General features: G+C 44.0%; 1 protein-coding gene across 2 annotated transcripts in view; it reads left to right on the forward strand.

Annotated features, from left to right (window-relative positions):
- Nucleotides 1-1,155: 1,155 nt before the first annotated feature.
- The window catches only part of nlgn4xa (neuroligin 4 X-linked a), a 70,304-nt gene continuing 49,332 nt past the window's right edge, over nucleotides 1,156-22,127 (forward strand). The window contains exons 1-3 of one of the 2 annotated variants that reach the window (XM_080024475.1): nucleotides 1,168-1,286; nucleotides 8,105-8,164; nucleotides 16,171-16,323. In XM_080024475.1, coding sequence (XP_079880601.1) covers nucleotides 1,181-1,286; nucleotides 8,105-8,164; nucleotides 16,171-16,323 — 319 coding nt within the window. In that variant the 5' untranslated portion in view covers nucleotides 1,168-1,180. Of the gene's footprint in view, nucleotides 1,287-8,104; nucleotides 8,165-16,170; nucleotides 16,324-22,127 lie in introns of both variants that reach the window. The other variant, XM_080024474.1, reaches the window with a different exon arrangement.

Consider the following 22,127-nt stretch of genomic DNA (forward strand, 5'->3'; position numbering starts at 1 on the left):
TTTCATTTTAGATTCATTAAATAAATGTGTGCGTACTATGCCATAAAGGACACTGGACAGGGTTCCAGTGTTTTTTATGATAATAGTCATTTCTGTTACTGTTGTTTGAGTTAATTATATAAACCGGTCAAACTGATTTTTTTTGAGTTAAGCTATTATTAGAAATATTTATTATGTTATCATACATTTATTTTTATTGTTCAATAAAGCAATTTTTTTCCTCATCGGCATCGATGACAAAAAAAATCCATCTTGGTTAGACCCTACTTTACATATGAATATATGACTATCTAATACTTTAGTAAAGGGGGGAAACTGAAGCTCATCTGATATCTGTAAATCTACCATTGCACATAACCGGATTCAAGCTTATTATCACTGAAGCTGCAGTGGATCAACTCATGGTTTATCACTGTGTAATGTTGTTTTGTTTATTTTATTTTTTTCAGGATTTTCCATCAAGCTGGAGATTTTCCCCCGGGCAACCAAACACCGTCTGGGGCTTTCTCCAGTTCCGCAGAGGACCAGAGGAGGGTGGAGGAGGGGTGCAAAGGGAGGCGAGGAGTCCCGTGCCGGCACACTGATCTTCACCACAGGCTCTCCGGATGGGGGGCGCTGAGCAAGCTGTCTTGTTTGGCCGGGCCTCCGTGTCACTTCCCCAGGCCTGAGGAGGAGCGAGGAGGCCAGAAGGGGTGGGGGGGTGGGGGGGTGGGCGGGCTTCGCCGAGTGACCCACCCGAGTGCGGACGCTAACCGCAACCTGCCAGGCCCAGGCCCGGGAACTGGCCGATTCCAGTGGGAGCATGTCCGTGTACGGAGCCCGTTTGTGGATGTCTTGTGCGAGGGCTGGGAGGGCAGTCACTGCAGTAGGGGCCGTGGCCACGGCTAAAACCATTCTTTGGATAGGTCTTGTGTTCTTCTGTCTGGCTGGCGCTCAGGCGCAGCAGCACCCCGTGGTCACCACTAATTACGGGAAATTGCGCGGGGTGAAGGTGACGTTACCCAACGAGATCCTGGGACCTGTGGAGCAGTATTTGGCGATTCCATACGCGTTGGCCCCTACGGGGGAGCGGCGGTTCCAGCCGCCGGAGCCGCCCATGTCCTGGCCGGGCATCCGGAATGCTACCCAGTTTGCACCCGTTTGTCCTCAGTTCTTGGAGGACCGTTTCTTACTCAATGATATGCTCCCCGTGTGGTTTACCGCCAACTTGGATACCGTGGTGACTTACGTGCAGGAGCAAAGTGAGGACTGCCTTTACCTGAACATCTACGTCCCAACAGAGGATGGTAGGTCAAATCAAATCGAATCTTCTGTCTTTTCAACTGCTGCGTTCTGCTTCTGAATTTTCTCTTGTTATACCTTCTTTGTTTTGTTTTGCTCACATCCAACACCTCTCTCTGCAGGTACAACTTAAAGGTTTCATCCAGCCAATTTTACTTCCTGCTTTCCCCCTCAGCAGACAATGTCCCACTCAACAGACAAAGTGAATCTAGAGACCACTCAAAGATCTTGTTGATAAAGGTATAGACTTCATCAAGCGGCCAATGTAGCTGAGTAGCAAAGAGGCAAATTAAGTGAAAATAAAAGGTTTTATTTCATGATGAGTGAGTGTGCCAGGGGGGATATTCATGTGTTCCGTTTTCCAAGTACCATTTCAAGAAAAATATTGACCATTTTTTTACATTTGGAGCTTAAAAAGTCTAGAGCAGTGAGTGGAATCAATGGTATGTACATGATAGTATGTGTCGAGTGGAGAAAACGGCAAATTTTATATTATTATAAAAGTTGACATTTGGACACATTCGGACATGGATAATAAAAAAAAAACCTTGTCCACTTTTTTGCAGTCCTACTTTCAGAGCACATTTAATTTTTTGGTAGATAAAGTCAGAGTAGAACCCCAGAGGCTTTCACTGAATGCGTCAGCTTTCAGCAAAGGACATAATAATGGAAAGATAAATAATTGGTTCCGCTGCAGGTCAGGTCCTACCATAGTTTGAAAAAAAAGAACTCAGCCTCCCTTATAAATCACTGAGAGCTCGTGCAAAAGTGCTCGGAGGGCTGTTGGGTAACCGTTATGTAAAATCACCGAAAAGGATGGCAGATCTTCGTGAGACCCTTTTCTAAGGTTGCTTTCTCTGCAACGTTTGGCGAGGGGCCACGTCTTTGGAGTGTGCCCTCCTGACTCGAAGTAGGTGCGAGTCTCACCGTACAAGTTGTACAAAGAAGGCATCCCTCCCGCCCCCACCTTACCCGTGGTCTTTTAACAGCTACCATGTACGGAAAAGCGTCTCAGGTATGAGCCCGCTGCGCTTACTTAACCCGGTATTTTTTTTCACTTTTTCTAGTGCTATTTCAAATGGAGATGGGGAATCCATGTGTGTGTGTGTGTGTGAGTGGGGGGGGGGTAGCTTGTTGGCGCTGGCTGTAAAAATTTGACAGCCTGATGCTAAATTTAGCCGGAGGCCATGGCACGCACAATAGGTTAAAGAGTGCACAAGGATAGGGGATTATCATGCAATCCCCTGGGGGCGGCGATGCACACACAGCCGTCATTACGAAATGTTTCCTTATCTAAATCAAACGGACAAAGCCGTGCTACGTCCTCAGCCGCAGACCCTGGGACGCTGGGTTAGTGTATAGAGATATAGATCAGAACCCCCAAACTTTTTTGGAGGAGGGGGTGGTTGGGGCGTTAAAAAAAGGTCTATAGGCCTTGGCTAAGATCTGGATAAAGCTTTCTTATTTGAATGTATTTTCAGTGGCTTTTAATTTACTTTTCCATCCTTAATGTTTTGGTGGTAAAGGCAACAACAGAAACAATCAATACGACTTAATTACTTTACGTGGAATTAGCCAAGCCAGCCTCCTTAATGACATCCATGTAGAAGCTATTCAGTAAAGTATCTAATCAGAGTGGCGACACTTGACTTTTTGATCATCATATGAAGGCTCTTGAGGTTAAGAGCGGTGCAGGGCACTTTCCACAGAAATATATATTCATATCTTTACATAAATATTGTATCTGAATTGATTAGGATGTAATGTTGTGTCATTATGTAACCTTAACCATATGACCACTCATAATCTAATGGTAGCCGAGTCACATAGGCTCACACTTTACTTATGTAACTCAAATATAAGTAAGTTGGGTCTCTACAGACACTGCCCAGAAAGGTCGTTCACCTGTTCAAATGGCGTCGCAGATAATCATGTTGCTTTGAATTGCAAATGGCAAAAATAAGCTGCAACATGGAATAAAAAATGGACACCCTGCGCTCTGCCCACGGCAGCCGTCAGCTTTGCTACCCCCGGAGGTCGGCCTTGATCCCGCTACCCGTATTCATGCTGTAATTTATTTTTACGGAAGGAATGTAAGATCCTTGGAGGACTGGCGCGGTGCGACGCAGATGGTTTAATGCCAGTTAGGGACGAGGTGCTGTCTGACCAGAGGCTGCTGGAGACCCTCAAAGCTGCTTCTGTGTGTGTGTGTGTGTGTGTGTGTGTGTGTGTGTGAGAGAGAATATGGGAGGCTGTGTGTGAGTATGTGAAGGTGTGTGTGAATATGTGAAGGTGTGTGTGTGTGAGACAAAGAATTATGGAGAGAGATTCTAAAGCACACAGAAAGAGACTATCAGACAGAGCATACCTCGGTGTGTTGAGGATTGAGTTTCACGAGTGTTGCATGACTGTGTGTGTGTGTGTGTGTGTGTGTGTGTGTGTGTGTGTGTGTGTGCGTGCGTGTGTGCGTGCGTGTGTGTGTGTGAATGGAAGATGGAAAGGGAAACAGAAAGAACAAGATTCCTTATTTTCCTTACTTTCCTTATTTTTATTTTTTGTGTGTTAGAGAGCATAGAGTCATATTGGGAGAGAGACAGCGAGAGAGAGAACATTATTATGTAGATGTGGTTTTCTGAGGGAGGTATGAGGGTTGATTTGTGTGTGTGTGTTTGTGTGTGTGTGCACGTGCGTGAGCGCCTGCAAATGAGATGAATCCAGAGAGAGAGTCAGAGAGGGAGAGAGAGAGGGAGAGAGAGAGAGAGAGAGAGAGATGGAGAGAGGGAGAGAGAGATATCATGTGTGCACCAAGGTGCGTGTGCATGTGCGCGGTGGAGCCAGGCTGTATCAGCCTCTGCAGCGAGCACACGGACCTGCTGGGGTGGCAGCGGCGGTGGTGGCGGCGGCAGCGTGCAGCTGTAGACTGAATTAATCAGGGAGAAGATGTTTCCTCAAGGGGGAGTGGGGAGGGAGGGTGTGAAGAGCACTGTGTGTGTTTGTGTGTGTGTGTGTGTGTCTGTGTGTGTTTGTCTGTTTGTGTGTGTGTGTGTGTGTGTGTGTGTGTGTGTGTGTGTGTGTGTGTGTCTGTGTGTGTGTGTGGGGAGGTGTCTCTGAGCAGGTGAGACAATGGCACCAGTCGCTCGTCCTCCATTTTTTAATTGTCCACGTCGCTCTGTCGTTCGGCGATATTACACCCTGTTACCTTCACATACCCTTTGCCTGTGTGTGTGTGTGTGTGTGTGTGTGTGGGTGTGTGTGTGTCTGGGTGTGTGTCTTAAACGGCGGCCGTTATTTACTTCGGTAAGGTGCCAAAGAACATTGATGCTGCTCATTTGCTGGGAAGGTTGAATCAGGCAGACATCTCCATCTTTTAAAATGCATCACGTGAAACAAGGGGGGCCGACTGCGCTTAGAATGGCTATCGGAGCCGGTGCGTCCGCGTTGCTGCGAGGAGGGAGGGAGGGAGCGAACGGTGAAAACACTCCACACCAAACAGGAGATGACACATCACATCAGGAGATGAGCAGTAGCTTTTAGGTGAAAAACAACCACCAGTTTTCCTTTCAGGGAAGTTGGACTTGGCCTCAGTTGAAAACTGCTCAATTAAAGACATCAACGGGTGTCGTTTGAAAGCAAAGAAACCACTTTAATCCCATAATATACTTCTAGTCCACTATGTTTGTGAGCAAATATCAAACTTTTTACTCTAATGCCTGCACCTCTAACACCTGCGAGCACAGGTACTTTCATTGAAAGACTTTTTGTGTTTACAGTTTAAATTTCAGCCTGCCAACGATACGAGGAAACCATTTTGATCCGTGACGAATGTACATGCAAACTCCTTCTGTCTCTATTAAAATCCAACGAGGAGCGAGCAGATAAATAGGCGTGTTTTTTACCAATTTTGGGATCTATAAACATCAAATGTAATAATAAGAGCTGGCTACTACCTGCGTCCATATCCTACGTACGTGAGAGTCCTGACGGCTGCCTTAAAGGGAAGACATGACATTTTAAACACTTGTTCGAGGATAGAGACAAGACGTATTCTTCTGTGTTTTGCAGCCACCGCTCCCTTCTGACCAACCAACGTAGCTGTCGAAAAAAAACCCCAAAAAATTGCTTGTTTGTTTTTTCAGATAAACGAGGTTTGGATAAAAAGGGTACACTTCCTACTACTACTACTACTACTACTACTACTACTACTACTACTTTTCCTACATGTTAATATGATCAATTGTGCTTTCGTAAATAGTCATTCCTCAGCCAGTACAGCATCAACATGTTGCTGTTCCAGACAGGCACATACTGTGGAAAAAGGGCCCAGACAATAGACAATTTTCAAGAATGGAAAGCAAGAGGCCTCTCCTTCGGGCGGATGCTCTTTGGAACCTTAAGTAGCAACAGTCCTAAGTGCTTCCGCCAGTAGCTGCCTCTCTGCCCCTGCGTCATTAGGCCTTCAGCTCCCACGGAGGGGCAGAAGGAACCAAGTTGGGGACAGGTCAAGACACTCAACGCTTTCCTTTAGACAAAACAGGCAAAGGGGGAGGGAGCGAGATCCCCTTTCGAAAACTGCCCACGGTCCCTGAACACTCTTTTGCTGCATCAAAGGCGGCCATTAAAGGTCCCCGGGCCCATCTCATTAAACTTCCTTCCACCAGACGGAAAACAGCGGTGCCAGTCAGTGATTGAGCGCCGCGTCTTAGCGTCGCCGTGGCAGCCAGCGATAAACAAAGCAGATTCTCACTGACGCTGGGCTACTAGCTACCTTTGTCAGTACTGGAGTGGAGTGAAAGCGAATGGCACGACCACTCCAAAAAAGCTGTCGTCTCTCACTCACAAATGGTTGTGGAGAAATGGTTTTATTTCATGGTGAATGAGCGTGGCATCTTGGATAATCGCTTTTCTGTTTAAGCACCGTTGTGCCGATCTTGACACTTTTGACTTTACCTGATAAAATCAGTTATTTGCTAAAAACGTATGATTTGTCATGGAATGGCATAGAAAAGTATGTATTGGAGTGTAGGCGTGCATATATCTATCTATCTCTATAGAGCATTAGAGATGGTGTGTGTGTGTGTGTGTGTGTGTGTGTGTGTGTGTGTGTGTGTGTGTGTGTGTGTGTGTGTGTGTGTGTGTGTGTGTGTGTGTGTGTGTGTGTGTGTGTGTGTGTGTGTGTGTGTGTGCGTGCGTGTGTTCACGCGCACATGCACGTGTCACACTCTGCCCCAGTGTAACCCACATTCCTCCGGCATCTTGATTCTCACTGCTTTGTGTCCATATATGAGCAAACGCACCATCCATTCCTTGCATCATGGCCGACTGCTCCACTCTGCACATTTCAAATGAAAATCCTTTTAGGTGACTTAGCTTCGGCATCCTGCCCATTTGCTCACGTCATAATAAAAAAAATGACAACCTTGAAATGGACTCGTTCTATACATAGCCGCTATGGTTATTGCCTTTACGAGAATCGATCACGGCGAGTGTCTGGAGGGCCGGTGCTGAAATGAAATACCCATGGATGCTGTGTTCACGTGCTGCTGGTATTTGTTTGGTCAGGATATGTGTTTCCTGGGGAGTACATCTTTATGTATTTGCTCTGATTGCGAAAAGTTGTGACCATAAACGACGAGTACGTTGTCAGGCACGAGCAGGGAGGACCTCGACAAACTACGACCGAGTGTCTTCAGTGAGGTCTACCATAGGTTTAGCCAGCGTTGCCTATTTCCTTTCTGTCTGGAGAGCTGGTGTTGAATTTGAATGCCGTCTCTGTCTTATAGAAATAACTGCTTTCGCGCCCGACCGATGTCACGCATCCGGTGTCGGGGAGTTAAACACTGTCGCACTTGAGTCATACCGCTGTGGGAGATTCTCGGCACTCGGCAGGGGGAAGAAAAAAATGTTGCCGCGGTCAAAGTCACTTACATTGAACATGATCCTGTAACATCTGACGCTGGCCTGAAGACAGTTTGGTTATTGCCAGGACTCATAAAACCTGTTTTCTAGGACATTCAAGCTCATTTGGCGTCCTTTGGGGCGGCCATTTTGAAACATTTAAGAACGGTCACACCATGGCCCACAACGGACAAATCTCCTGTCGCCTCCTTATCCATATCTTTTCATGATATACCTATACAACTACATCTGTGCCAAATGTGGTGCCTTTTCCCAAAATGAGGAATTGCTATCGATATTTAAACCTGTCTGCAGCAACTACCAGCACTGCAGCAAGTCTCCTGTAGCTTTGAATGGGAAAGTCTTCTCTATCTAAAGTTCTGTCGTACATTTCACCATATTACATTTCATATTTTCGCCAATGAATCGTTTCCAGCACCACAACATCCAAGCGCGAAGGAGCGCCATCGGATCGTTCGACACAGTTTGAACCGGGCAGCGTGATGGTTGGATTTTCTTCACCGTACGATAGACACATAACAAAGTGCGCCGATTGGCCACGTCTTATGCTGTTTTTAGCTTTTCAGATTTTCCCTGCTCTAACAACACTGTAATCGGTTGGGTCCCTACCAGGTCTACATGGTCCTTGGTCCTCGTAAGTGTTTTCACCAAAGTACCAACCTTGTTGGTACAATTCGAAGTGCAATGAATATGTCCAATTTCATTTTTCTTCCCAAGCCTATTCTTAAGCAGCCCAGATTTTCAGATTTTTTCAAATGCATTTTTTGATGCCTTTTTTCCTTTTTATTTTGGGGTAAAACCTTTTTTTTCTAGTATCATTTCTCTTTCTAAATACTTTTTTATTTTTATTTTTGGTGAACCTGTTTCCCGCTTACCCGTTGTACTTTTCTCCTTTCGTTGACACCAGGGGCCAACACAAACAGACAAGGCGCAGATTTCGACAGTAATGATGGTGCCCATGACAAAGGTATTTTTAACATCTTTTTTTTTTTTTTTTTTTTTTTAACCTTTTTTTGAAAAAAAAAAAAAAAAAAAAAAAAAAAAAAGAGCGAGAAATACCAAAAAAAGCCTGACATTCGTGCATGAACGAGAACCTTTTTTGGGTTTGCTTCCTTTTTGACCCTGCCACCTTCCCTCTTTCCCTTACTTTTTGATCCAAACCCCATCCCCTTTTTATCATCCTCTTTCCTCTTTGGAGATCCCAACCATTGTGGTTGGTCAGCGGCCCCCCTAAATAAGGGCTTTTCTAAACAGGAAGGAAGTGGAAGTCAACGTTCCACCAATCATCGTTAACCAATAGGAAATAGGGAAGCAACCATGACCCACCCCCCCCCCCCCCGTTTATTTTCTATATTTGCTTTTTTTTTTCTCTTTTTTTTTATATTGAGATTCCACTCGACTCTGCATGTGATATTGACTCCTTGGATGAATGGAAAAAAAAATCCTCCTCCTCCGTTTTCTTCCATTCGCTCTGTATGGCATGAGCACCACTAACCCTAACCCACAAGCCTTTTTGTTTTTTCTTCTTTTTTTTTTTACGGTGGCAAATTGAGTCATTGTTGGCGCTATGAAAAAAAAGGAAATCTGTCACCTACCTTCTTTTTCTTCTTATTAAAAATTCCGTTCCTCAAATATTAACACCTTTGCTCTTGTGCATGGTATTAACCTATGGGTTAGGATGCTTGGATGCTTGGTGGACAATTCGTCGGTGGAGGGCGTTTTGGGTTTGGCAGTGTGGTCGCCCGGTTGTGTGTGTGTTGGAGGGAGGCATTGTAGTGAAAGGGCACTGTTTTGTTTTTTTTCTCTATTCAGAGTTTTTTGGGGGGGTTGGGGGGGTGTGGTGGTGGGAGAGGTGGGGGTGGCACTGACATTTCCTGATTAAGTTGTTGTGGAGCGATCGATTCGTTTTGAGTGATACTCGAAGAGGAGGTGATGTTTTGACACATTCCTTCGGTCAATTGTTTTATTTTTAACACACAATGCAGGTTTTTGTGACCCCCTCCAGGAACCTGGTTTCACCCGATGGTTTGGATTAGTTGGAGGCAAATAAAACATGACGTATAGGAAGGGTGAATAGAAACGGAAGACATATGAATTGGGAGGTGAAAACAATAACTAAGCTGTGCGGGATGAAAAAAAACATCCTAGCCCAAGTACGAGGCATCCAACATGAAGACAATTGAAATCAATATTATATCGCAGTGCAGACAAATACATAAAGGAACCAAACGAAACATAAAAAGTGGAAGGAAAAGAGAGGTAATGGGAGATAGAAAAGGAAAGGAGTCGACTTAATTGCCATTTGTGACTTGATGGACTTTCCGTCGAGCGCTGAAAGGTTTTACTCATGTTTCAGATTCGGTTCCCGGTGAGTCGCTCCGTAAAAAAAAGAGTCGTTCCATTTTACGACTTTTACTTGGTTTTATGTAGCCGGTGAGGGAGAACTCGGTAAGAGTCAGTTTGGCTCTGTCCGACGCGATAATAAAAATACAACACTTAATTCCGTTGAAATGATTCGATTTAGGCAGAAGAATGTAACGTTTGGATCTCAGGAACCTTTTTTTTTGCCTTGTTCTCTCAAAGAAATATAACGTGCTATTCACAGAAACAATTCAGCTCAGTGTGTTCATTTTGGGGGAGTGCAGTGTCTATCGTTTGCCTTCATGTTGGCCTTTTTCAACAGTCCTCTGTGATTGATCTTGGTCTGCGAGTCGGAGACCCTCTCACCCGTCCCCCTCGCCGAATCAAAAAAATCAAGGAATTCCGTGCGGGTATGTTGTTCTTTTCATTGGCGAATCGAGTTTTAGTCTCTTCCAGAGTTGTTCACCATGAGCGAAGCGTTTGCAGCTCTTGCCTTGTCCACCAGATGCTGTTTGCTGTGTGGGAGGGTTTTTTTCTCCGGGGTTGTGAGTTGTGCTACGTTGGGTAAAATAACTTGGACACTGGTCAATGACGCCCCGTGTTCGCCTGATCCAGTCTAAATCGGACATTTTTTCCAACGATTCAGAATCCATTCGGGATTTTCTAAATGGATTGCAGGAGTGATTCTACATTCTAACGTAAGTCTTGTCACCTGTTTCTTTTTTTAGAACAAAGAAGAGATTTGGGATAAGGGGACCAATCGTGGTGGGACTGCCCCTGACTCTGGCTTATTGTAATTAATTCGACCACACGGATGAAGACATCGGCTCTTTTCCCGGTTTGAGGGCAGGGGGCTGTGAAGTGACCCTCTCTGGGACGGCATTAAGGAAAGTCACACCGGGGAAAGGATCCACCGGGGATTTTTTCTTTAAAGGCCACAGCTGTAGTCTCTCAGTATTTTATAACCTTAATTTGAAGAGAGAGATCTCCTTAATTGGTGTGCATAAAGAGAATCCTCTCTCAGCGCTTTTTTTTTGTGTGATACAAATGTATTATTCAGCCTCACCATTAAGTAGGTTACTCTCTGCCTCGGCGCTTAAATATTATTCGCAACGGTTCCCTTTTCTTCTCAGCTTTCGCTGGTTAGTAACTTCCATCATGTGTCGGATTAACCCAAACCCTACTCGAAGCACAATAGGCATCTAGCCTCTTACACTGCAGCAAATGAAAACTGAACAAACCAAGAATAGCCGAACATTTTTCATTCGAGATAAGTTAGATTCCAATTTGAGAAAAATTGGGATCTAGCATCTAGGATCTTTAATCTATATTAGAATAAATAACTTAATTATAATTCTCTCCGCTGTGATGGAAGAAAGTTCAACACCTTTCAAGAATATTTGAAGAATGCAATGTGTCGCAGAATGTTCTCTAAGATAGAAAATAGTTCATTTTTCTCGTTTAGATTTTTTGGTTTTGTCTAAAAGCAGCACTATTTAACTTTGGGTATTTTGGATTTGGCGCCCCTACAGTTTCTGAGTGCCACAAGCTGCAGGAGCTGGAGCTCAGCAGGAGCGCAGCGTATGCGTTCTAATAATTTAAAGAAATTGTTTAGTGCGATTCAATAAAATATGATATATTTTACAATATGTCCAGTTGACTTGTCCACTTCAGAGGGCGGAACAGAGACAAGTGCCGGTAGGTACCTGTACGCGCTCCAAGAGTAGTTAACCTTATGGATATGATTTGGATTGCGATATCACGAATAAGATGATAATGTTCAACGGAACATGTTGAACGGTGGGCGGAGGAACAGAGACGCATTTGTAGTTTGTTGAAAGGTTTGTCTCTGTTCAATGAGCCGGACGATCCAGCTCATTGAAGAGAGCCGCCTCCTACGGCTCCCAAGCATTTATTTTATCTATGAAATTTTATAAAATTTTTTGTTTATATTTATTCCACCACAAAAATATAAAATTATTGATAATGATTTAATGTGACTGGACTCAAAGTGACTTACTGAAAAACAAGTATTTTCTTTACAAATCAAACTCGATAGGGTTAGTGCTGAACAAAAATACATGTCTAAATCCAATCGAATAGTGTATTGAGAGATACAGACTTCTCTACAACAACGACTGTACCTCGCTTTATTCTGAACTGGTTTTCATAAAATTTAGTTTGTTATAAACGTGATAAATTGAACATGATACTGGTTACTGTTACTGTAATTAAATTCAGTAACTGGGGGCGGATCTAATCATATATTTTTTAATTCACTACCATGTTTAAAGGAAGAAGGTATCATGGGTGCCTCATACTGCACTTTAATTTAACAATTAAGTATTGAAACATTGGACATCTTGAATTTGGTTTTCATTTAAGACCATGGGCTAAATTTCCGTGCTTTAAGTGATTTACAGAATAAATGGAAAGCAAAGTTACATTTGTCTCCCTTTTTTTTTTCTTTTTTTTTGCCAACCCGAAAAATGAACCATGGGTGTTGTGATCTGTTGCACCTCCACCTCCACCACCTAGGTTAGAGTGTCCCTTGCACTGACCTTGCCGCCTCACAAAGCTCCGGGGGATCTGCAACGAGCAAGTGCGCGGGGGCGGACTGGGCTCCCTGCTACCGGTGTAGGTACCAGATGTGCTCAGCCTGCCAGATCGGCTCGCAAGCACGAGTCAGAGGGAGAAACAAACCCCGAGGCGCAATGAAGCTGAGGTGAGGTGGGATCCCGGCCCTGCGGGTGTCGGGAGCACCACTGGCCCGTCTCGCCTGCGCTGTCGGGGAGGTGGAGCGGCTACGTTTTGTATGAGCATTACTTCTGGACATTTTGACCTGCACGTTTATAATAGATAGGTTTTTTTAATGCATTATACCAGCAAGTGACACAGTGCCATAAAGCATATCCCACTTTTCCTGCAGTTTCGAACCCGAACACCAAAGTTACATAGTGCGAGAACAGGTGTTCAGGGGGGTGGGCGTGAATGAAAGAGGTGCCATTCGTTAGTCTACCATCATTTTTTTTTTGAAGCTGTTATTTTTTCAGGTTAAAAAAAGTTACATAGTGTTGCTTTGAAGCATCAAGTAAAAACATTTTTCTTTAATCCTCTCTTTTTCGACTTGACTTTGCAACGTAATGAGAAACAGCACGGTACATTTTTCATCAAAAATGCATCTTCTCAGGAAATTGATCAGACCAATGCAAGAGACCGCTGCATCCCGTGCCCTTGGTTTGTTCTCCAAACGGAGGCGGAAATTCACATTTCAAGGGCCGTGAGCTGCTGCTGCTGCTTCTTTTTCTTCTTCTTCTTCTTCTTCTTCTTCTTCTTCTTCTTCCTCTTCTTCTTCTTCTTCGTCGGGCGGGTCTCGTCTGGGGTGCGATATGGATTTCTTGTCAAAGTGTATACAAGGCAAAAAAACAAAACAAGCTGCCTGTAATTTTTTTATGAGGCTTTTTTTTGGTCTGTTGGTTTTCGTTCTTGGTTCGTCCTCCGTGTACGATATCCAAACCCTTAGAGGAGGAAAGATAAGTGTGCGTGCGTGCGTGCGTGCGTGCGTGCGTGCGTGCGTGCGTGCGTGCGTGCGTGCGTGCGTGCGTGCGTGCGTGCGTGCGTGCGTGCGTGCGTGCGTGCGTGTGTGTGTGTGTGAGGTCTTAAAAAAGACAAACTAACAGTATTTTTGTCTTTTTCCCAGAGACCACCACAGTGGCGATCGATGCCTTCGAATGTTCCAAACATCTGCAGTGGCAATTAATTACATCCCCACTCCCACTCGCAACCCCCCATCCCGCCCCCATGTGGCTCACCTAGATCCAGATACACCCCATCCCCCCCCCCCCCCCCCCAGCTCCCTTTCAGCACTGCAGACAACCACCGCTCATCCTCTGCTCTCGTACGCCACGTTATTCCTGTTAAATGAGTGCAGATTTTGTGTTTTCTTTTTTTTTCTGACAAGATCAAGATCTTATTTGTTTTGGGGTTTTTTTGGAGGAGGAAGTGCTTCTCTAAAAGGACAGGGCAGATTTTTAATTTGGGGACGTTACATCTCCTGAATGAAGGCATTTTCTAGGGTATTGCTCCAATTGCTTTTCAGTCGATTTTTTTCCGCCTTGATTTCCTTGGTTCTCCTGTTCTGAACGGTAACGTATTGCTTGGCCACTACGTTTAGCTACTGTCTCGTCCGAAAAACCAGATTTAGCCAGAAGAAGAGAAGACCTCCGTCCTCCGTTATCTGTTGATGGTGTCGCGGGGTAAGGGGTGGAGGGGGGGGGGGGGGGTCTGTTGACAGACACGCATTACGCCCACTCCATCCCCCAGCCCCCAGCACCAAAGCCCTCCATTAGCTTCCATTTGCATCTGTCCCGGAAAAGCGCTGAAAGCCACGGGAAACTCGCACAAGGGGCACGTATGAAGATGAGTGATGCGGCCCCATTGAGGAATATATTATCCCCCCGGTTGGGCAGTGGGTGGGGGTGGGGGTTGGCACTGATAAATGTTGGGTATGTGGTGGTGCACTGCCGAGTCACCCAGGCAGCTCTGGTGGAAGATAGAGAAAGACAGAGAGACAGAGAGAGAGAGTACTTGAAGCACTTTGGTTTCTTGGGCTCCTAAGTGCACTCCACGGTGACAGGGCTGAGGTGCGGTAGCCGGCGACCGCCCCATAAAGTAAGTAAAGTACGACTTGGGACCGCCACATCAAAGTAGCCCTTCACCAATGAAATAGGAGAAGGGGGCGTCTCGGTCCAGTTTAGTCCCCCCAGATAGGTACCAGTTCCCAGGATCCCGGGCGACTTAATGGCTGTCCTTTTAGTATGTGAGTTCTCCTCCCCCGGTCAAGCAAGGTCGTTTCCTACTGTCCACCTTCCCGCCCCCTGCAATAATCAGGGGCCATATTTAGCCAACTTGATCCATCCACAGGGTGAGGGCATTGGACCCCCCCCAAACCTCCCCTCCCCGACCACCTGAGCTCCCTGTTATCGAGTGCCGGCTCGGTTACAGGTGAGGAGTCATGAAAAAGATGCGGGCTTCTAAGCGAGCACTAGGCACCCACTCAGAGCGCAGCGGAGATTAATAACCTGTCATCGTGGGTTGCGTTTCCTAATTAGCGAACACTAGATGGTTGACTCAAAACACTCAGGGCGTAGTGGGTGGGTGGGCGGGAGGGTAGATAGTCTCCCCTGAACGCCAGTGAGGGCAGTGCACAGGGCGAGAGGTATAGTGAGTGACACTGTATGAAATGCCTGATGCATGAAAAGGTCAACAAAAACAAAGCTGAACTTCTCACGTGCCGCTGTGCAGAGAACGTTCTATGTGATCCTCACTCTTTCGCACCACAAATGCTGCCTGTTTCAAAGCAACGTTGTCCCTCTTTCCTCCAACGTTTTTATTTATTTATTTATTTATTTTTTCCTTGGGGATGCTCTCATCCCCTCGGAGACATTTAAGAGAGGGTCCTCTGCGGACCCGGCCGCACTGTGGACAATGGCTTTGCTCGGCATGTTAATTTCCAAGGCAGCCGGAGCCTCCGTTGCACCAGTTGCAGATCTGACGCAGTGCCACACACGACGATTATTATTATTATTTTTTATTATGAATATGTTATTTTTATTATTATTATATAAAAGTAAATTAGAGTTCCATGGCCGAGGAGAAAGAAAATTGGCTTGGCTGCTGCAGGCTGATTTATAGTTCGCACTGGCTGGCTGTTGTGAGGAATTTATATCTTCCCATTCCATCTTCTTTGATGCTAAGCCCCCCCAGCTCCTAATTTATAATAACCACCTACACATGTACTAATCACCGGGCTTAATCACAACTAGAGAGCCTCGCAAACAAGGTATTCATCTGCCCTAATTGCAGCCTTCCCCGCATTTTCCACAAGAACAAACGAAGTGGGTTCGCGAGTTTGGAAAAAATATAAATAAAGAAATACAAATCTTCCGTCTGGAAAATTCAGTAATGTCAGCTTGATGGCGGAGCTAATGTAAACAGCTGTGTGTTTGCTTTGGTAAATGGTCATTTTCTCCATATCCCGCGACGGGCCATGTTTTTTAAAACAATCACCCGAAGCAGCACCCCCACCCCCACCCCCACCCCGGGCGCCCCGCTGCGCAATTTGAGGGACGAAGATCACAAGCAAATCCATTTGTTTTGCAGCGCCACAAGCTTAAAAAGGTCAATCTAATCTTCATGTAATCTCATGCGCAGACATTGATATCCGCAGTGCTTTACAGTCAAGTGATTATTAAAATGTCAAGAAGGTTGCTTAACATGGAGGGTCACAATTAAGTGCACAGTAAAAACAATCGGCTATCTCGGTTACAGCTGTTCCCCGGTGATGTATTCATGCTGATCTGATTCTTGACGTCTCTTGTTCTGTCTGTCTCATTCCAAACAAAGAGCTTTCAGAACTGCCAAATTGTGTTTATTAATAGATAAATGAATTTGCTGTCGCTGATGATGTCCCCACAAGGACAAGATGATTTCATTGTTTTTGAGCCTTTGTGTGTGTGTGTGTGTGTGTGTGCGTGTGTGTGCATGTGTGTGTGTGCATGTTCGTGTGTGCGTTGCGTGTGTGTGTGTGTGCGTGTATGCTCCACTTCACAGACATCCATGACGAGAACGGGCTGAAGCCCGTCATGGTCTACATCCACGGAGGCTCCTACATGGAAGGGACTGGAAACATGATCGACGGCAGCATCCTGGCGAGTTACGGAAATGTCATCGTCATCACCATAAACTACCGCCTGGGAGTCCTGGGTGAGTCTGCGCTGAGCTTCATCCGACCCATGCATCGGAAAACTAATCGATCAGTCAACCGATTGTGCATGGGATTCAATGAGCATTTAAACGAGCGATTAATCAATTTTAATAATCAATCGATTGGATGGAGTGCTGATGTCATCACAATCAACTGACTCACCCTGGAGTCCAGGGTGAGTCAGAGCTAAGCCAATAATTTTTTTTGGTAAAATAATTGGCCCATTAGCCGATTAGGTGTGGGAATTGAGCATTTAAATGAGCGATTAATCGATTTTAATAATCAGTCGATTGCATGGACGTCATCGTCATCATGATCAACTACTGCTTGGTTTACCCTGGGTGAGTCTGACCTAAGCTTCATCCGACCCATGCATCGATAAAAAAATGTATCCATGACCGATTGTGCATGTGATTCAGTGAACATTTAAACAAGCGATTGATTTTGATAATCAATCGATTGGATGGACGGCTGACTTTGACACACCGATGAGCAGGGTGATTTGTTCAGTTTGGTTGGGTAAAAATGCTTGATGTCATCATGGATATGTGAGGCGAGGGAGTGTGCTAGCCAGCGGGCAGAAATGTGAAAACTACACTAAGCTCTTTTTGATTGCATTTTTAAAACCCTACCCTCAGAGGGTGCTAATAAAACTAATAGTCCGATCTCACATTGGCATTGATTACCGGCCCTGCACATTTAATTAACACAAGCTTGCTATGTATGTACGTACACTTTTTCCCAGCCTGGGAAACAGCTAGAACTTTAACAGTAACTTAAAAAAAAAGGTCATCAATAATACCCAGGTACATTTGCAGTGGCCAGAGTTTCAAGAACATAGCAGTAGGCTGTTGAGTTTTGTTCTTGCCTTTTTAATGTTGTGTTTTACTTCTTGGAAAAGTAGCATTTATATGCAATCTTGGACTGGGCCACTGCAAGAGATAATCACACGCCCAGGGACAGAAGATCCATCTGCTTCTATTTTAATGGCTTCAGTCATTTTGCCGCCTCTGTATTAGGAAAATAGAGGTGGGGAAACACAATGATTGCTGCAACGCAACCCTATAGGGTGCATCATCAGATAGAAAGGTAGATAGATGGATAGATAGATAGATAGATAGATAGATAGATGGATGGATGGATGGATGGATAGATAGATAGATAGATAGATAGATAGATAGATAGATAGATAGATAGATAGATAGATAGATAGATAGATAGATAGATAGATAGATAGATAGATAGATAGATAGATAGATAGATAGATAGATATGTAGATAGATATGTAGATAGATAGATATGTAGATACCTAGATAGATGGATAGATGGATAGATAGATAGATAGATAGATAGATAGATAGATAGATACGTAGATAGATACGTAGATACGTAGATGTGTAGATAGATAGATAGATAGTTAGATAGATAGATAGATAGATAGATAGATAGATAGATAGATAGATAGATAGATAGATAGATAGATAGATAGATAGATACGTAGATAGATAGATACGTAGATAGATAGATACGTAGATAGATAGATAGATAGATAGATAGATAGATAGATAGATAGATAGATAGATAGATAGATAGATAGATAGATAGATAGATAGATAGATAGATAGATGGTGATTTCACGCATGGTGATTGCAATGGTGGCCATTGTTGTGGTGGTGATTTTGACTGCCAGTACACGTTACTCCTCTTGCTTTAAACATTTAATTCTGATTAGAGCTGAATAATACTGAAATAAATGGAGTTTATCTACAAAAACAAATGTCCTTCCAAATCCTCAGAAAATTGCTTTTGCTTGCTACTAAGGCAATCGTCCTTTCCTGGGCAAACAACGGTACATTGGTAGCTCTCGTGGCATGGCTGAACAGATTCACAGTAAAACAAGACTTCCAACCTTTCTGTGTACTCCATTATTCTTTTGAAGTAACAAGGGTTAAGGGAAACTATAGCTCCTCCTTAAAGGGATTGGAAATAGCAATACTCCATGTCAATAATGTGATTTCTGTATGTTGTACGTACCGTTTCCGAGTATGGAACGAAGCAAATCTGGCGAGATAGCTCACGGTACATTCTTATTCACACGCCAGTACCTTCGCTGCTCTGCTCTGCTTATCATTTGTTATAAGGCCGAGCTGTCTGCACCAGTCACTATATTTAGTTGCCTGAGTGCCAGGGGGGGGAAAGGTGTTCTAGAAAAAAGTGTGCACTGCGGAAAGGGACTGAGAAAAAAAGAAAAAGAACTGCACAGGCAAGTGAGAGAGAGAGAGAGAGAGAGAGAGAGAGGAAGCCAAATACAACAAGAACAAGAACGAGTACAGAATGAGATAGAGGAAGACAAGAGGTAGGAAGATCACGTGTAATGGAGAGGGTTGTTGGAGTCCTTACTTTTAAACGGTGAGATGCCGCCTTGATGACGTCTCGCAGACGGGGAACAATGAGGCGTTTTCAAAGTAGACAAAGGGCGAGAGGCGGGGTGATATGAGTGTGATACAGGGAGAGGAGAGTGGAAATGGGGTGCGACCAGTCATCACACACTCACCACCCTTTACCACATTGAAGCCTCAGAGAGCCTCTGTTCGATGTCTGACTGCAGGGGCACAGTTGCTTCCAAATGTTGTCACCTTTTTTCCGAGATTCAATCTGCAATTACCATTGGATGCTATCACCTTTCTTTGGACAAATGTATATGTATGCATATGCAGCTTTTTTCTGAACTACCACCCTAATAACTATCTTTTGAAACTAGACAGGACAGTTTATCAGAGTCTGGGCTATATACATAAACTTGACTTGAGTTAATACCTTATCAACTCACACTTACCACGATTTTCTGCTACCCTCATAGCAGAAAAAGTCTGCTTAAGACGTCTGTTAAATGTTCCCACAAAATAATTTTGTTTAAAGTGTCCAGTGACTCAGCAGTGGGTGTAAAATAATATATTTGCCGCCAGTTACATAACCAGCCGCCGCAAGATGGAATGTACTGTAAAACAGGCTGCCTCGGGGTCCGTTGTCATGCCAGAAGCCAGCCATGAGCCCATAAGAGGCGCATCACTTCCAACAGACTGCAACAGAATCAAGTGTGGTGGGTCGCCTTAGCGCCAACACAGACCTCCGTTCTGGCAGAAATAGGCGTGCCAGGCGCTCTCCACAAGGACTCACGGACTGGCTTCTACAATGCCACATTGCCATCTGCCCATTCAGTAGGCGGTGGCATCGTGGGCCGCTGTGGTTGTTTCACTGTGCGGGTATGTGTTAGAGGCACATGGTTCTCTTCCTCCATAATCCAAACCCAAATTGCCAATAATAACTTAGGACACAAGAATGCCTGATAAAAACGCACTTCTCTTCCCTCTTTGCTTTTCACAGGCAGAAGCTGAATATATATACTATATATACAAACTCAAGCTTACCTCAAACAAGCTCACCTCAGTGGGTAGGGCTTTTGTGATGATTGTTCACATGATGCAGAATGACAAGTATTCAGGCTGGGTCCCATGCTGTTACGCTTTCCAAATGATCCTCAGCCCCAGTCTGTTTCAGAAGTTACTACATCAAAGATGTGATTCCGCCATCATGGTTTCAGCATGACAAGATGAGATTGGTTCTTCAATATTTAACGATGCCCTTGATTTGCAACCCGTTTGTTTGTTGTTATTAGGCAAAAGATTTACACATGGGCCTTCTGTTTGCACTGATGACTAGTGCCTAATGAACCAGTGCCAATAGAAGTCAACATGATGGTCAATGAGAATTAGTTTGCCCTTAATGAAGATTTTCGACTAAAACTCATTGCAATGCATTATGTCTTCTTGGGGTTCTAATTATGTAGGCAAAGTAGCGTTAACAATTTGTGGCAATCACATGTAACCACCACCTGTGCCTGTCACAAACTATTAGAGCCACATCATAAACAGTTCAAAATGTTTACACGGTGTTGCAGTGAAGACCACCCATGACCTCCCCTATTCCCCAGAACTGTCCTTTGGGTGGGGGGGCAAAGTCCAATGCCAAAACACATCAAGTCAAATCTGAAACCAACATAGTGAGTCTACTCAACACTTAAGACTTGAGGAAAACCACCAGAACATTGTGAAATAAATTAGTGGAATAGTGTGGGTACTTTATAGCCAAAGAGAGAAATAAAAACAAATTTATAATTGATGTATTTGTTTTGTCTTGAAATAATATTGAGTGTCTGCACTCTTAGACTGAGTAAAGAATAAGACAGTGAATTGACTCAAAGTCAATTCACAAATCAATCCCCAAACATTACAACTCTGTATTTTTAAGCCCCTAGAGAGACAAAGTACTTAAAGAAGAAGAAAGAGTGATGTCAAGGGCAGAGAGAGAGAGAGAGAGAGAGAGAGAGAGAGAGAGAGAGAGAGAGAGAGAGAGAGAGAGAGAGAGAGAGAGAGAGAGAGAGAGAGAGAGTAATTGAAGCACTTTGGAGTGTTTACATGTGATGAAAAGAAAAGACAGACACATTAGATATATTTTTTCTAGCCCCCATTGGGAAAGTCCATCAAAGGGAAGAATTGAACAAAACTCACAGTAGAAAAAGAGAAAGAAACAAAGAAAGAGGGAAACAATGAACGAGAAGAAGTGGAGCAAGAGGATAGCTCGAGAGTAAAAGCAACTTTCATTTAGAAATAGTACTGTAGAAGGTCATTTAGCCAAACCCTGTGGGGATGAGGGTTGTTCCCACAGGTCAGTCAACATGGCTGTTCATAGGGTAGGTGCCAGGTCAGTGAAAACCAGGTGAACGGCCAAATGGCGACGTGAAAACCCTCTTGATGAACATCACCTTCTTCCTTTCTGTATTTTTTGGTCAACCTGGGACCCACTTAGATTTTAGTGCTGCTAGTTTCCATGGCTAAGTTCACCTTGAGGTATGAGATCTATCTCAAGGGGTGAAGTCAATCTGCTCTTTATCCTTTTATCACAACCGTAGACCCCTTACAGCTCCTTGTCAAAAGCCTAAGCCAACATAGCATGCCCACTGTGCCAAAAACAATGAGCAGGGATCTGTTTGTAGCTGTGTGCAGTATAGAACATGGACTTTCTTCTGAGACTTTTTAGTTACGCAATCCATGGGTTTAGTAAAATCAGTCTTAGCGAAACCAAGATGCCAGATGTTCCATTCTGATTGGTAAACAGCATTTTGTAGGCCCCTTTATGATTGAGTGTTATCATGTGTTGTTTTCAGAGAGTTTTTCTTTTGTTTTAATGGGTGTTTGGCTGGTGTTAAATCTGCAGTTATCGTACCATGAATGAAAAACATCCACGAAAGGTAACATTCCTTCTCAACACGTTAATGTAGGTGAAACTCTTCTTTTGTAAAGAGATTTCATGGAAGACAAATGACAAATGGCCTTAATCCAGAAAAATAGACCAACAATTACTACGGGCATTGTGATACAGCACGCTTGAAGTAAGTCCATAGCAATAATTTATACTTTATATACCTATACCAATTTATCCTGTTCATAGTATTGCACTTTGTATATTCTGCATTTTTATATGTTTGGCTATTTTTGCTATCTATTCTTTGGCTATTTATTTATTTATTTATTCATTTATTTATTATTTTATTATAATAAATAATTAAATTGATTTTTATTTTATTTATTTATTCTTATTTCATTTTATTTTTTCAGGCTGTTAAGCTTTATTAAATGCTAATTGTCTGTACTGAAATGCACCAATCCTTAGCATATGGGGATGGTGGCTCAGGCGGTAGAGCTGGTGGTCTAGTGATCTAAAGGTTGCTGGTTTGATCCCAGGC

The sequence above is a fragment of the Zeus faber genome, assembly GCF_960531495.2.
Source record: "Zeus faber genome assembly, chromosome: 2".
NCBI classification, from domain to species: Eukaryota; Metazoa; Chordata; class Actinopteri; order Zeiformes; family Zeidae; genus Zeus; species Zeus faber.